The sequence below is a fragment of the Esox lucius genome, chromosome 17 (genome assembly GCF_011004845.1).
Source record: "Esox lucius isolate fEsoLuc1 chromosome 17, fEsoLuc1.pri, whole genome shotgun sequence".
Lineage (NCBI taxonomy): Eukaryota > Metazoa > Chordata > Actinopteri > Esociformes > Esocidae > Esox > Esox lucius.
Window position 1 is genome coordinate 42,670,410 of NC_047585.1, and position 17,013 is coordinate 42,687,422.

General features: G+C 45.7%; 1 protein-coding gene across 2 annotated transcripts in view; it reads right to left on the reverse strand.

The window, feature by feature from the left end:
- Positions 1-1,974: 1,974 nt before the first annotated feature.
- Positions 1,975-17,013, reverse strand: part of LOC105016702 (collagen alpha-1(II) chain) — a 56,770-nt gene continuing 41,731 nt past the window's right edge. For both annotated transcript variants that reach the window (XM_029114062.2, XM_029114061.2), the window contains 19 exons: positions 15,457-15,564; positions 14,770-14,823; positions 14,490-14,543; positions 14,205-14,258; positions 13,832-13,885; positions 12,200-12,307; positions 11,934-11,987; positions 11,733-11,786; positions 10,637-10,798; positions 8,825-8,932; positions 7,846-7,953; positions 7,555-7,716; positions 6,934-7,095; positions 6,425-6,478; positions 5,416-5,523; positions 5,022-5,310; positions 4,631-4,818; positions 4,117-4,359; positions 1,975-3,606 (listed from right to left, as the gene is read on the reverse strand). In XM_029114062.2, the coding sequence (XP_028969895.1) occupies positions 3,460-3,606; positions 4,117-4,359; positions 4,631-4,818; positions 5,022-5,310; positions 5,416-5,523; positions 6,425-6,478; positions 6,934-7,095; positions 7,555-7,716; positions 7,846-7,953; positions 8,825-8,932; positions 10,637-10,798; positions 11,733-11,786; positions 11,934-11,987; positions 12,200-12,307; positions 13,832-13,885; positions 14,205-14,258; positions 14,490-14,543; positions 14,770-14,823; positions 15,457-15,564 (2,271 nt within the window). In that variant the 3' untranslated portion in view covers positions 1,975-3,459. The remainder of the gene's footprint in view (positions 3,607-4,116; positions 4,360-4,630; positions 4,819-5,021; positions 5,311-5,415; positions 5,524-6,424; positions 6,479-6,933; positions 7,096-7,554; positions 7,717-7,845; positions 7,954-8,824; positions 8,933-10,636; positions 10,799-11,732; positions 11,787-11,933; positions 11,988-12,199; positions 12,308-13,831; positions 13,886-14,204; positions 14,259-14,489; positions 14,544-14,769; positions 14,824-15,456; positions 15,565-17,013) is intronic.

The window sequence follows — 17,013 nt, forward strand, 5'->3', positions numbered from 1 at the left end:
GACGGCGCGGTAATCAGTTGTCTCGACAGCAGACAGATTTAATTAAGAAAATGATTAATTATTAACATTATCTTTGTTAATGATGATCAGATGAATGAAAGGTTTCTTCATGAACGGCTTGTTTCCATGAATCCTAATTCATCCTTTGAAGGTGTCTTTTTTTAAGCCAGGCGTTCTCACCTTCCATCTGTGTGGTTAATGCATTAAAAATTATATTGTCCTCCTAGGCTTTCCAGATGTTACGTGAGTTTAAAAGGCAGATATTTTCATTAACGCCCTGAACTAAAGAATTGTGAGCCTGTGACATGAAATTGATTACATGTCCAGCCTCCCCACAGTTGGACATGCCTATTCGGTGTCGTCGTTAAACCAAGACAATCGCATGTTAAGTAGCTGTAATATGTTTCTGTCAGTAATGGTGTCAAAAGTCAAGATGTTTCCGTGTGAAATCTGTCTCAAACATTCATTAACAACACGTGTGTTGTGAAACCCTAGGTCAGTAATTCAATATGATGTGTATTGTCAGAGAACCGTTCCAGTAGGATGTTGTATTGTACAGGGTCAAAGCGAATGTGGCTAGAAGAACTAAGAATATGTTGATTTTTATATTTTCATAAACAAATTTAGACCCTTTAGATAAAAGCACTGCTTGTTTGAAGGTAGACTCAGTGAAATGACATTGCCAAGATGAGCACCGTGGAGATTCAGATGAGCGATACGCAACACTTGTGCACAGGTCCTCTTCACATTACAGAGGCCTGGTTCTGCATGTCAGCTCTACACTTTCTCCATCTACGTCTTTTGTCAGAGTGTACCTTTAATTGACCAGCCTGGTCTTTTAATTGTTAGAACAGTCCCTTTAAATGATATCCTTTAATTGACACTTCTAGTGATTTAATTGATAGAACAGTCCCTTTAAATGATATCTTTTAATTGACACTTCTAGTGATTTAATTGATAGCAGTGTCCCTTTAAATTATATCCTTTCACCTTTAGTTGACAGGTCTGTGCTGTCAGTGATTATTGCATAGCCGTTTTGTGTCATAGATTTCAGTTAATCTGTACTTCAATTTGAGAGACAGAAAAACTATTCTGTGGAAATACCAATGAGCCAAACGCAAAAAGAACCAAGCAGGCCTCCTTTTGTGTAATTTTTCATAACTTTTTTTATTTGTGATGTATTTTGTCTTGTTGAGTTGTATTCTCTCCTTGTGTCAATAGTTATTCTGACAAAGATTACATCAAAGATTTGGAAACTAATACATTAAATATTAAATGAACTTTAAAACCAAGTTTAGGAAAAAACAAAATATATAAAAAAAATTAAACAAACGTGGCTCTGTTTTGTTTAGAGAAATGCTTCTACCTTTTATTGCTGTGGTGAAAGGTGAAAAGTCAGGAAAGAAAATGGAAGAAAAAGCACAGGATGACAATGAATTCATACAGTCACTAATGATTGCGATTGGCAATATTTCCCATTTCTACTCTATCTACCATGCTTAGAAACTATATGAAAATATTGAAAGACTATCTTACATATACAAAGTAGAACATCACATGAACCTTCCACATCCTCACTTAAAATGTTTGCAACTCTCTCCCAAAAAAAAGACAAAAAGAAAATGGTGGTCCACCATGATACAACCTGTCTTTCATTGTGTGTTGGGAGAAGGCATCCTGCCCCTAGATACGCATTTAGCCCCAACACACACACACACACAGGTCGCATTCAAGGTACACGTTTCTATGGGAACTCGATACCAACATGAAGAAAAAAGGGAAATCACACTTTCGGGGTACAGAAGAAAACAGCTCCCCAGTTATTTCATACACACTTGTCGGAAGCACCAATGGAAACAAACAACCAAAAAAATAAAATAAAATAAAATGAAAAGGGACTACAATCTGTTACTTGTTTTTTCTTTTATTTCCAATTTACATTAATCAAAACTGTAACAAAAACAAAATCATGGTCATCATATTTAATAATAATGCCATTATTATTAACAATAATAATAATATTATTATTAATAATAAAAAAAATATACACACCCTCACAAATGAACGCACGCCCTGCCCCTGTCATATAGTCAGGACCCCCCTGTGTTCAAGGAGTGATGGATGGTCTAATAGTGACATCACTCTCTCGGGTCTGCCTGTGAGAAGGAATTCAACCAAGTCTAACAGCCCCGCTCCATTCCTCCTGAGGGACATGTCCTGTTCATAGGGCACACAACCTGAGCAGGGGTACTTCCTGCCAGGGCAGAGGGCACTTCCTGTGTGAGGGGACAGTTGGGCTTATGGGAGGAAGTGGAGTGGGATAGGTAAGGGTCAAAGGGCACCTTGGGGGGGGTTACAGGTCATTACTTGCTGTTTCTTTTTTTTGTTGCTTGAGGTAGCTTAAAATATTATAATAAAAACAAAAGAAAACAAAAACAAACCAAAAAAACTTTAAAGCTGGGATTGATTCCAAATTGAACATGTCTCTTAAAAACAATGAACATGCTTTTCTGTTTCCTTGGACATCGAAGAAGGACGTTTGGATTTGGGGAGATACGGGGCAGCGACATTTACCACTCTGAAATATAATTTCAGTGTGAAATGCCATCTCTGACAACTGTATATAAATATATATATATATGTATACACACACATACATATACATTATATACATCACCAACATAGCATTTTCTGGTCATTAAAAAACACAGACTTGTTTTACAACAATAGCACCATTTGACTTTATTATAATACACAGAAACCTTCTGAAACACGCTGGTTTGGTGGCAGAAGTAGGAACACCTGGACTTATTAAACAGCTAGACATTTGGTTTCGATTTCATACAACGTTTGGGATGGGCTTGGGGTGACAGTAGGTATGGAATGGAGGAAACAGGGGAGGGGGGAACTGATATAATGTATGTTGTTGTGCGTGGGGCCTTTTAGCAAGGTAACACACACAGTCCTTACACACCTGGGACCCACACCGTAACAATAAATAAATAACACCAACTCCGCCATCTTTCTTTCATGCTCTGGCCTGCCACCTCCTCCTCTCCTCCCTCCTCCTCTCCTTCCTCCTCCTCTTCCCTCGTGTCTTCTTGTTAGCGGGGAGGTTCTCTCAGGGTGGGGGTGGAAGAAACAGGGGGGGGTGGGGGGGGTGGAGGGAGGGAGGGAGGGCTCCGTGTCAGGAGGGTCTGATGGAGGGAGACTGGAAGGCGATGAGATCACAGATGAGATCACAGATGATTGTTGCCGGTGTCATTCAGTGCAGACATCCTAGGAGTACGACTTAGTTGGAAAAATCACTTTTTACTTAGAAAAAAGTCCAGTTATTTTTTTTTTTTTTAAAAAGTGTCTTGATCTTTCTCTCTTTCATTTTTTTTGATAGAAGTGTGTGTTTCTCTCATCTATATTTTTATTTTTACTCCGCTTTCCTTCTTTTTCATCCCCCTTTGTTTACAAGAAGCAGACTGGGCCAACATCGACTCCAAACTCCTGGTCTGCTCCTCCAATATCCATGGGGGCAATGTCTACAACGGGCAGGCGGCTGGTCTTCTGTGACCGGTACTCGATCACCGTCTTGCCCCAGTCTCCTGTGTGTTTCTGTGAAAGGGGGACAAACGCACATTACCAACATTGTTCTGAAAAACATCTGAGTTATTTACCCAGAGCTACCTACTGAAGCAATTGGGGTGAAGTGCTCAACGGCCCACTAAATGTTTCATCTCGTCTGCTTAGCAACTCAAACTGGACCCTATATGGTTACTGGCCCAACACTGTAGCCACCATGATCTGATGACAGAGAAAATACAGACCGGCCAAGTCACAGCATTCGCTGACAGAAAGACTTAGATGTCATTCAATCCTCTTCATAGCGAGATTGACAACTACATGCAATGTTCAAGCGGTCATGGAGACAGGCTTTTTATTTTGCTGATGCCCTCATCCAGAGCGACTTAGAGTAGCGAGTGCATACATTTCCGATTAGGTCCCCTATGGGGAATCGAACCCACAACCTCTGGCATTGCAGGCACCACACTCTACCAACAGAGCTACCTTTAAAAGTAAAGTTTGCGTGTGTGTGTGTGTGTGCTCGTTGTGTATTCCTCTCACCGTGCAGCCGTCCTCAACGACGCTGTAGGTGAAGCGGCTGTTGCCCTCGGCTCTGATCTCCACGTCGTTGGAGCCCTGGAGGAGCAGGGCCTTCTTCAGGTTGCCGGTGGCAGCGTCCATGTAGGCCACGCTGTTCTTGCAGTGGTAGGTGAGGCTCTGGCTGGCCTCGGTGGACAGGAGGCGCAGGAAGGTCATCTGGATGCTGGCCGTGTTGGCAGCCAGGCTGTCATCTCCGTAGCTGAACTACACGGCAGAGAGACCGGAGGACCAGGAGGTTAGAGCGGGTGTGTGGGGGGAAACACCTTCTGGGTTTGGTTTCAACGGCATCGAGCGAAAAGACAACGGAAGATGCCGTGTGAACTACGATCTCTGCTTTAAAAAAAACACTGCCGGCTAAAATTTTAGGATGGGATTCGAAAGAGAGCTACTGCATGGAACCTGTGACAGGGTCTGAGTGAATACAGTGCCCAGTCTGTGGTTATAGGGGGATTCATAGTCAGGAATCAGGACTCACGTGGAAGCCTCCGCTCATGGTCTCTCCGAACCAGACGTGTTTGGCGGCCTTGCTCTTGCTGGACCACCAGCTCTTCTTGGGGATGCTGGCGGGCTTGGGATGGACACAGGACTCGCCGGTCTCCATGTTGCAGTACACCTTGATGGCATCAATGCTGCATCCCTGGTTAGGGTCGATCCAGTACTCTCCTGGAGAAGGACCAAGACCAGGGTCAGCTCCAGAAACTCTTCCTATTCACTACAACTACACATGGTCATATCACTTTCTGCTCAGAACACAGAACATTCCAGCCCCCCCCCCCCCCCCCCTTGAGGTCCCTGAGTTTCCCGGGTCAAGCCATGCTGGCCGGGTTCAACTCAGAACTGGACTCCATTGCTACCCAGTCCCTCACCGCTCTTCCAGTCGGGGTGGCACAGCTTCAGGTCCCTGCAGGTACGCGCAGGGTTCTTCTTGGAACCCTCGGGGGAGCGGATGTTCTCGATCTGGCTGTTGAGGGACTTGAGGGTGGCGTCCACCTCCGCATCATGTGTCCTGAGGTTTCCAGAGGCCTGGTCGGCCCTCATGTACCTCAGGGGATCGGGGGACTTCTCGATCTGGGTCATGCCAGAGAACGCAGACATGTCGATCCCAGGGCCAGGAGGACCAGGGGGGCCGGGGGGTCCAGAGTTTCCAGGGGGACCCTAAAACACATACCCGGAATATATCACTCATGGAAGAATGTGGAAACCTTTGTGTTCTTTAAAAGAAATATTAGTTGAGAGACTGAAGGGGACAGTTATACTGACAGCGGGACCAGTCTCTCCAGAGCGTCCTCGAGGTCCGGGGGGTCCAATGGGGCCGGGCATACCGTTAGAACCGTCTTTTCCGGATGGACCGACGGGTCCGGGTGGTCCCTACACAGAACAAACACAAGATTCAGACGGAAACCACCTTCATAGCGCTGTGTCCCCTTCAATGAGGTATGAGTGTCATTGAGGGAGATGTAGTGGGTCTGGTTGGTGAGGTATGAGTGTCACTGAAGGAGATGTAGTGGGTCTGGTTGGTGAGGTATGAGTGTCATTGAGGGAGATGTAGTGGATCTGGTTGGTGAGGTATGAGTGTCATTGAGGGAGATGTAGTGGGTCTGGTTGGTGAGGTATGAGTGTCATTGAGGGAGATGTAGTGGGACTGGTTGGTGAGGTATAAATGTAATTGAGGGAGATGTAGTGGGTACAGTTGGTGGGGTATGAGTGTCATTGAGGATTACTGTTGTAGAGACCAGTAGAGGGGTTCAGGGTGTTATACTGTAGTAGAGACCAGTAGAGGGGTTCAGGGTATTATACTGTTGTAGAGACCAGTAGAGGGGTTCAGGGTGTTATACTGTAGTAGAGACCAGTAGAGGGGTTCAGGGTGTTATACTGTTGTAGAGACCAGTAGAGGGGTTCAGGGTGTTATACTGTTGTAGAGACCAGTAGAGGGGTTCAGGGTGTTATACTGTTGTAGAGACCAGTAGAGGGGTTCAGGGTGTTATACTGTTGTAGAGACCAGTAGAGGGGTTCAGGGTGTTATACTGTAGTAGAGACCAGTAGAGGGGTTCAGGGTGTTATACTGTTGTAGAGACCAGTAGAGGGGTTCAGGGTGTTATACTGTTGTAGAGACCAGTAGAGGGGTTCAGGGTGTTATACTGTAGTAGAGACCAGTAGAGGGGTTCAGGGTGTTATACTGTTGTAGAGACCAGTAGAGGGGTTCAGGGTGTTATACTGTAGTAGAGACCAGTAGAGGGGTTCAGGGTGTTACACATTTGACTAAACTCACTCTTGATCCACTTGGTCCAGCAGGTCCAGATGCACCCTGGTCCCCAGCTTGACCCTGTAGGGAGAGACAACGTGAGACAAGGTGAGACAATGTGAGACAGTGTTTATCTAATGGCAATGTCTGCCTTTTAAAAAATGTTGAGGCACAGGGAGATTTGGCCAAACAGAGAGCTTTGGAAGTACAGGGAGATTTGTAGGGACAGGGCGATTTGGAGGGACAGGGTGATTTAGAGGGACAGGGAGATTTGTAGGGACAGGGCGATTTGGAGGGACAGGGCGATTTGGAAGGACATGGCGATTTGTAGGGACAGGGCGATTTGGAGGGACAGGACGATTTGGAGGGACAGGACGATTTGGAGGGACAGGGTGATTTGGAGGGACAGGGCGATTTGGAGGGACAGGGCGATATGGAGGGACAGGGTGATTTGGAGGGACAGGGTGATTTGGAGGGACAGGGCGATTTGGAGGGACAGGGCGATTTGGAGGGACAGGGTGATTTGTGGTACTTACAGGAGGTCCAGGCAGACCCTGCAGACCAGTGAATCCTCTGTGTCCTTTCTGTCCTCTCTCTCCGGCCTCCCCGGTCTCACCCTTGTCTCCACGGGGTCCCTGGGGTCCAGCCATTCCTCTGGCTCCAGCAGGCCCGGCAGGCCCCGCAGGTCCTTGGGCACCCTAGAGTACCCAGGAAGACACAAACAAGGTGACAAAGGGCAACTACAACACAATAGAATATAACTAGTTTTGGGTCAGATTAAGATGGTAAAAACATGAACTGGAGTGACTGATAAGAATGCATTCAAAGTCTAAGTACAAGATAAACATGAGTGTACAAAATCAATAAGCACTGTACTATATAAGACAACCATGAATCACAAATCAATTTCAATTTAAAAGCCTCACTGATGCCGTTACAAGACATCTAATGGCCCTCCTGGTTCTGAGACAGACAACAAGACAACAGTATCTCAGTGAGCTTGTGTCCATCTGGGGGAAATATGAAATCGACAGACAGTAGCAAGACAACGAGGCCAAGATAGCGTGCACCCATGGTGTCACAGAGACGTTTTGGGGGGGGGGGGGGGGGGGGGGTCCAGGTGTTTTGGGGGTCTCAGGGGGGGGTGGCGTACTCACAGACTCTCCCCTGTCTCCCTGCTTGCCGGTGGGGCCGACGGGACCTGGCGCGCCTGTAGTACCGGGGGCGCCGGGAGCTCCGACAGGACCGGTGTTACCGCGGTCGCCCTTGACTCCGGTTGCTCCATCTCTACCCGGAGGTCCATCGGAACCGGCGTTGCCCTGGGAGGACACCAACAAATTGTTTTATGTCAGAAGCAACACCTGGGTAGTTTGTCATCCGCCTGATCGCGACGTTCCCTGAACGGTAGAGGTTCAAACGGAGCGCTGTGTGGCGTAGCAGACACTGACCTCTCTACCAGGCTCCCCAGCAGGTCCTGTCAGGCCTGGAGGTCCGACGGGGCCGGGAGGTCCACGGTCTCCGCTCCCACCTGGGGCTCCTTGCTTTCCGGGCTCACCCTGGTGGAGACAGACTGGTTAACTGGATGCCCGCCGGTAGGAGGAGGTGTTGATGCACTCTGTGAGTACAAGCCTACAAGGCTGCAATGCTATTCAGTCACATGCTAATTCGCTAGCTAATCACATTTTATATTAATTAATTAAAGATGCCCTTTTGGATCTTAAGCACAACAAATGTTTAAATTATAGTATGATTCCTTAAATATATCTAAATTCAGGCTGATGTACTGCCCAAAAACATGGGACCTGTCTTGGCTTGTGAGCATCACTTTCAAAACTACAGGCTGAAATGATGTGTTATAATTTTGGCAGACACTCCTATCAAGAGAGACTTACAGGAGCAATTATGGTGAAGTGCCTTGCTCAAGGAGACAACAATGTTTCGTTTCCCACTGTTTTAGATTTCAACCAGCAACCTTTCAGTTACTGGCCTGATGCAATATCCACTGGGTGATCTGCTTCCCCTACACTTTAGATCCACTGGGTGATCTGCTTCCCCTACACTTTAGATCCACTGGGTGATCTGCTTCCCCTACACTTTAGATCCACTGGGTGATCTGCTTCCCATACACTTTAGATCCACTGGGTGATTTGCTTCCCCTACACTTTAGATCCACTGGGTGATCTGCTTCCCCTACACTTTAGATCCACTGGGTGATCTGTTTCCCCTACACTTTAGATCCACTGGGTGATCTGCTTCCCCTACACTTTAGATCCACTGGGTGATCTGATTTCCCTACACTTTAGATCCACTGGGTGATCTGCTTCCCTTGCACTTTAGATCCACTGGGTGATCTGCTTTCCCTACACTTTAGATCTAGTGGATCATTAACAGTCTATAAAGGAATGGGTGGTAATGTATGTGACTTACAGAGGGTCCAGGCAGGCCAGGGAAACCTCTTTCTCCACGCTGCCCAGGGAGACCCACAATGCCACGCTGCCCAGCCAAACCTGAAGGACCAGGGGGGCCGCCAGGACCCTGGGACACAGAAGAGAGGAAGAGATACAGGGATAGAAGAAAAGGAGAGGAGGAGGAGAGAGGGACACAAAGAGAAGGAGAGAAAGGAGGAGAGAGGGACACAAAGAGAAGGAGAGAAAGGAGGAGAGAGTACTTTGCGTTATAACAAATGATCACAGAACAGTGACTGCCACCATTTCAACCTGCAGTCAGTTCATTGATTTGTGGGGGGCGGGGGGGGGGAGGGGGTGTCTTGCCCAAAGTGTTAAAATGAGTGGACAGTAAAATGAGTGGACAGTAAAATGGGTGGACAGTAAAATGGGTGGACAGTAAAATGGGTGGACAGTAAAATGAGTGGACAGTAAAATGGGTGGACAGTAAAATGAGTGGACAGTAAAATGGGTGGACAGTAAAATGGGTGGACAGTAAAATGGGTCGCCAGTAAAATATTCTGGGGAATACAAGTGCAATATAAAAGCACAGGCCTTTTGAGCATCCCGGCATCTTTCCAAGACTTGTGTGCAGATGCTTCATGGTCTGGTAGACAGCAATGTATTGGGTCTGATTATTGGGAATAGTGATGGGGAGTGAGGGGTCGTGTTTCTGTCCATTACGGACAACAGTTTCCTTGCTTCCTTCGCCAGCCTTGACTAATGACTAATGGCGGGTAAAACGTAAACCCAAGAGAGACTCTTTGGAAATAAAGCCAGTAGCTTTATTTATATCTGCCAAAACCCTGACGCATTTCAGCGTTAACTAAGTGGCGGGCTTGTGTGGGAGAGTTGTCTGCTGTGCCAGAACATCAGAGCACTTTTCAATGTTGAATGAAGCATGAAGCCGGTTGAACCTGTTTCCCTAACGTTGTTGTTATAGAAGGTGGACATGGTGACAGCTAATCCAGCATTTTACATGTTATTTTGCTTATTGGAGTGCAGGGCTAAATGGTTCTCTAGCCCAAACAGCGTAAAAGGCAGCTTTGATGTTGGTAATGTATGGTTCTCTGAGGGTGGTAACACATGGTTCTCCGGGGGCGGTAATGCATGGTTCCCTGAGGGTGGTAATGTATGGTTCTCTAAGGGTGGTAATGCATGGTTCTTCGGGGGTGGTAATGCATGGTTCCCTTAGGGTGGTAATGTATGGTTCTCTAAGGGTGGTAATGCATGGTTCTTCGGGGGTGGTAATGCATGGTTCTTCGGGGGTGGTAAAGCATGGTTCTCTGAGGGTGTTAATGCTTGTTTCTTCAGGGGTGGTAATGCATGGTTCTCTGAGGGTGGTAATGCTTGTTTCTTTGGGGGTGGTAATGCATGGTTCTCTGAGGGTGTTAATGCATGTTTCTTCAGGGGTGGTAATGCATGGTTCTCTGAGGGTGGTAATGCTTTTTTCTTTGGGGGTGGTAATGCATGGTTCTCTGAGGGTGGTAATGCTTTTTTCTTTGGGGGTGGTAATGCATGGTTCTCTGAGGGTGGTAATGTATTGTTATCTAAGGGTGGTAATGCATGGTTCTCTGAGGGTGGTAATGTATTGTTATCTAAGGGTGGTAATGCATGGGTAATTTATGGTTTTCTTAGGGTGGTAGCGAATGGTTCTCTGAAGGTGATAATGAATGGTCGTGTGAGGACAATAATATATGCTTCTCTCTCTGAGGGTGATAATGCACATTTCTATGAGGGCGATAATGTATGTTTCTCTGAGGGCAATAATGTACACTTAAACAGATGAACTTACAGGGGGACCATCCTCTCCAGCATCTCCCTTCTCGCCAGGTGCTCCCGCGGATCCACGAAGCCCAGCGTCTCCCTGTCTGCCTGGAGGTCCACCGTCTCCACGGACTCCCTTAGGACCGTCTTTCCCAGCAGGCCCGGCGGGTCCAGCAGCACCAGGGTTACCCTGAGAGACAATCAATACATCTATCAATCAGCCAATCAGTCCTCATTAAATCAACTACTCAGTCGATCAATTGATTGATCGCCAACGGTTTTACTACAAATGGTTGGAAACTACACAGAGCCAGACAGACAGACAGACAGACAGACTGACAGATAGACATACAGACAGACTGACAGACAGACAGGTAGAAGGAGGTCAATACATTGGAATACAAGAGCGTCTGAGCCAACCCTCATACACTAAATAATACAGAGCAAAATAATGAAAACAGTAAATATTTCAAAAGTTGACGTCATACACATCCAATGTTATTCACTACAGGTTTAAGCCAGAAAGTACTCTAGTGGTAGACAGGAAATACTGCACTGGATCCTGAACAGAAGGTCCTGCTGCTGTGAAAAATGGAATCCATTTTTGTTGAAGTGTCTAAGCTAGACAACATCTTGAATTTTAACAAAGTGACGATTAGCGTGACTCAAAAAACATGCATCACCTAAAAATATAAACTTGGAATTACATAAAGAGCTTATTCATTTTGGAAAATTATTATCAACACTGTTACACCCACACAAAACAAAGCCTTTTCCATTCCAGACATATTCAACTCAACACTTGAGATTAAAATGGACTATTCTACTTTGTTAACATAATAAATCAATGTCTACTAGCCATGGCAGCCCAATTCTGACTTTCCCCACCACTAACTGGTCATTTATCCAATCATACCAGGACATTTCAGTTAAGATTACCGCAAAGCTGTTTTATATTGTTTATAATCTGATTTGAACAAAATACCCAAAAAGTGATAGAAACCTGGTTCAGACTAAATCCTGTGTAAATTCAGTCTTAGGCTTGAATAGGTTGACAAGATGTTTTCTGAGGCGGTGTTTCAGAGTGTTTCTGAGGCGGATGTTTATGACAGGTAACTACTTACATTGGGACCTGGGGGCCCCACTCTACCAGCAGCACCAGGGAAACCAGTAGCACCCTGTCGAAGAGAGATCATGAGACACATCAAAAGCTGAAGCAAAACACTGATTTAAGGTACACTCATGCTTGGTTCAAGTCAAGCCTGAATGTGAGTACCTTTGTCCAGACAGGATAAATACACAAAATGCTATTTTTCTATACTCACAGGGGGTCCCTGAGCACCGCGAGCACCTTTAGGTCCGGAAACACCCGTCGGTCCCTAAAATGAAGGCAATCATGATGAGTTCTGTGAAAAACCTGAAGTGGTATCTTCAGTGTCTCTCATGTCTTCACTGGAGTAAAGTGTGATAAAAGCCATCTGCCATGTTTCCCACAGCAAACACAGACTATACATTCACGTAAGGTCTATTCGCCTGCTCAAAATAGACACTGTGGCGTCAAAATCACAAAAGACAAGTTGAGGCAACGTACAGAAGGTCCAGGGGCTCCAGAGGGTCCCTGGGGTCCGGGGGCACCGGCGTCTCCTTTCTGTCCTCCTTCTCCTTGCTCTCCCTTGGCTCCAGGCTGACCATCAGCACCCTGAGGAGGGACAGTGGGGAAAACACACCTCAGCCATCAGCTCGATTCCACATGAACACACAACCAGCCTTCTCATTTACATCTGTTGTTTAGCCAAGACTGGTGTCCAGGGTGACTCCGGTGTGGTGTTTTGTTCCGGGGCCAAGGCTGAGGGCAGATGCTGCTGGGTTTGGCCTGTTTAGCGATTCACAGACTAACAGAGCCATTGTCACAGGGTGTAGGGAGAACAGCTGTTTCTTTATTAGTGATGAGAGCTGCCTTTTCCACCTTTGCCATTACAGCAGATGAAGACTCAGCTCTAATGGGAAGACGGGTGAAGTCCATGGTAAATAAATAGTGGGGGTACCCTGCTGTAAATCAGCGGCGCCTCAAAACAGGTCAAACTAATTAAACTAAATAAACATCTTCATCTTTAATGTAAGATTCTGCAAGAATAAAACAGGTGTCTATTGCAGTGACTGTTGTGCATGTTACAGGGTCTTACTGTTGATGGTACAGGGGCTTATTTTCGATATTACAGGGGCTTATTGTTGATGTTACAGGGGCTTACTGTTGATGGTTACAGGGGCTTATTGTTGATGTTACAGGGGCTTACTTTTGATGGTTACAGGGGCTTATTGTCGATGTTACAGGGGCTTACTGTTGATGGTACAGGGGCTAATTGTCAATGTTACAGGGGCTTACTGTTGATGTTACAGGGGCTTATTGTCGATGTTATAGGGGCTTATTGTTGATGGTAACAGGAGTTTATTGTTGATGGTAACAGGGGTATATTGTTGATGGTTACAGGGGCTTATTGTCAATGTTACAGGGGCTTATTGTCGATGTTACAGGGGCTTACTGTTGATGGTTACAGGGGCTAATTGTCAATGTTACAGGGGCTTACTGTTGATGTTACAGGGGCTTATTGTCGATGTTATAGGGGCTTATTGTTGATGGTAACAGGAGTTTATTGTTGATGGTAACAGGGGTATATTGTTGATGGTTACAGGGGCTTATTGTCAATGTTACAGGGGCTTACTGTTGATGGTACAGGGGCTTATTGTTGATGGTAACAGGGGTTTATTGTTGATGATAACTGGAGTTTATTGTTGATGGTAACAGGAGTTTATTGTTGATGGTAACAGGGATTATTGTTGATGGTAACAGGAGTTTTTTGTTGATGGTAACAGGGGTTTATTGTTGACGGTACAGGGACTTATTGTTGATTGTCTGTTGAGGTAGAACTAGTGTAGTGTCAGACGTGCTGGTTAAACAGGGTTGAGGTAGAGAAGACAGTGTCAGACTTGTTGGTCAATCAGTGATGAGGTAGAACTAGTGTAGTGTCAGACTTGCAGGTCAAACAGTATTGAGGTAGAACTAGTGTAGTGTCAGACTTACTGGTCAATCAATGTTGAGATAGAACTACTGTAGTGTCAGAGATGCTAGTCAATCAGAGTAGAGGTGGAGACAGTATAGGATCAGACATGCTGGTCAATCAGTGTTGAGGTAGAACTAGTGTGGTGTTGTGGTCTTCATACTTACTGGAGGCCCAGCGAAGCCAGCAGGTCCAGGAGGTCCAGTCTCACCCCTGTCACCCTATTAGGAGAAAAGAGGACAAAGAGGTCAGAGTGTTCAAGTTAAGCAGCATTTACATCTTTTGACATGTCCTTGGTCCAATGAGCAACCGGCAGCATCTCCTGTAGCATGTTATGTTTCCATTTCCTTGCTGACTGAGAGGTAAAGAGATCAATGGGAACCTGGAGTCTGGGTGAAAGTTATTCTCGACTCAATACGATCAATACGGTACCCTAGGCAGTTGATTGCTAAGGAAGAGAAAAACATAGCCTTAACTTACTGTAGGTTTTATCATATCCAGGTGTGTGTGTGTGTGTGTGTGTGTGTGTAAGGTACTTACAGGAGCACCACGGGCACCGGCAGCACCAGAAGGTCCAGAGGGACCAGATTCACCCTATTGGAGGATGCACAGAGTTCAGAGGTCAATCACAGGTCAAACATAGGAAAAGCTACTGTGCTGTATATCATACTAAACACGTAACTCTCTTTATCGTAGCTAGGAGATACAACAACCTCATGCGATAACGGGTGATATTGTTTTGATTGATCTAATCCAATCACAACATGAACCGATTGACCAATGACTGTGATTAGCTCCTTAACCAGTTTAAAGAGAAAATCTCACCTTCTCTCCATTGGGACCAGCTGGGCCAGGAGGACCAATTGGACCAGTCAAACCCTAAGAGACCAAGAGAGAGTGAGAGAGAGAGATAGAGAGGAAATGGAAGAGAAAAGACTAGAAACCTTAGCGTAGCTCTTTCGGCTGTTAATGTCCATTAACTAGGAAGCAATTCAACAAAGCTAAGAGGACGGATGTAAGGTGCATTCCAATATCTTGAATATTAAATGAGAATTAATGGATTCATCAGATTCTACACAGCTGGAGGGTGTTGATGGGGACTCACTCTCGATCCGTCTTTGCCAGAAGCCCCCTCGGGTCCTTTCTCACCGTTGTCACCCTGCGGCACACAAGATGCATTATCAGAACATCAGTCCAGCAACATGCAGTACTTCAACACGCGTTGAAAATGTGATACATTATCTGTTGCAACTCCACATCATCACTGGCCATGACTATGACAAGCTCTACATTATCGCAAGCTCTGTTGACGATAACAAAGTAAACAGTCATTACCACAGATCTTCTCTGCCAGTCTAACATGCAGCGAAGGTGTTTTCCAGCATATTACTCTAGTCATTCCAGTCATTCAGACGCCACAGCCTCATTCCAGTCATTCAGACGACACATCCTCATTCCAGTCATCAGACGCCACAGCCTCATTCCAGTCATTCAGACGCTACAGCCTCATTCCAGTCATTCAGACGCCACAGCCTCATTCCAGTCATTCAGCGAATACAGCCTCATTCCAGTCATTCAGACGCTACAGCCTCATTCCAGTCATTCAGACGGTACAGCCTCATTCCAGTCATTCAGACGACACAGTCTCATTCCAATCATTCAGACGCCACAGCCTCATTCCAGTCATTCAGACGCACAACCTCATTCCAGTCATTCTGATGCCACAGCCTCATTCCAGTCATTCAGACGCACAACCTCATTCCAGTCATTCTGACGCCACAGCCTCACTCACTCTGTCTCCCTTAGGTCCAGGGATCCCTGAGGCTCCTCTCTCTCCGGGCATACCCTGCAGACCAGGGGGTCCCTGGGCACCTGTAGCACCACCAGGTCCGATCGCTCCCTGGAAAACAAAACAGATCAGACACAGGAAATTTACACAGCTACATGTGGGAGGGGTAACAGGGTGGTCAGAGGGGTAACAGGATGGTTAAAGGGTTAACAGGATGGTCAGAGAGGTAAGAGGATGGTCAGAGGGGTAACGGTGTGGTCAGAGGGGTAACAGGATGGTCAGAGGGGTAACAGGGTGGTCAGAGAGGTAAGAGGATGGTCAGAGGGGTAACTGTGTGGTCAGAGGGGTAACAGGATGGTTAAAGGGGTAACAGGAAGGCTAAAGGATAAACAGGATGATCAGAGGAGTAACAAATAGTTAAAGGGGTAATACGATGGTCAAAGGGGTAACAGGATGGTCAGAGGGGTAACAGCATTGCTAAAGGGGTAACAGTATGGTTAAAGGGGCATAACACAATGGTCAGAGGGGTAACATGATGGTCAAAGGGGTTACAGTATGGTTAAAGGGGTATTACACAATGGTCAGAGGGGTAACATGATGGTCAGAGGGGTTACAGTATGGTTAAAGGGGTATAACACAATGGTCAGAGGGGTGACATAATGGTCAAAGGGGTTACAGTATGGTTCAAGGGGTATAACACAATGGTCAGAGGGGTAACATGATGGTCAAAGGGGTTACAGTATGGTTAAAGGGGTATAACACAATGGTCAGAGGGGTGACATAATGGTCAAAGGGGTTACAGTATGGTTAAAGGGGTATAACACAATGGTCAGAGGGGTAACATGATGGTCAAAGGGGTTACAGTATGGTTAAAGGGGTATAACACAATGGTCAGAGGGGTGACATAATGGTCAAAGGGGTTACAGTATGGTTAAAGGGGTATAACACAATGGTCAGAGGGGTAACATGATGGTCAAAGGGGTTACAGTATGGTTAAAGGGGTATAACACAATGGTCAGAGGGGTGACATAATGGTCAAAGGGGTTACAGTATGGTTAAAGGGGTATAACACAATGGTCAGAGGGGTGACATAATGGTCAAAGGGGTTACAGTATGGTTAAAGGGGTATAACACAATGGTCAGAGGGGTAACATGATGGTCAAAGGGGAGATAGATTGTTGGAAGGGTAACAAGACGATCAGAGTCATAACAGATTGTCGAACTGGTAATAGAATGCAAAATGTTATTTTGTTGTGTACTTCTTCTGTCTTTTGTCTTATTATATGACCAATTACAATTGGAGATGAACATGGCTGATTGCATTGAATTGAATTGATGGAATATAAAATAACAATTATTCTTCCCACTAGAGTTGGTGTGATTACAAATACAGTTATAGTTCCAACAATTCCTCTTTCTAAAAATGTGCCCAAAACATAAAAAAAAAATACTCTGGTCTGGAAGTATTGTAAAATCATGTAATCATTTAGAAATAATAATAACCCCCATTAAGTTTTTTAAAGTTATTGAGTTAGGCTACAACTTAATGTGGGTTGTGGC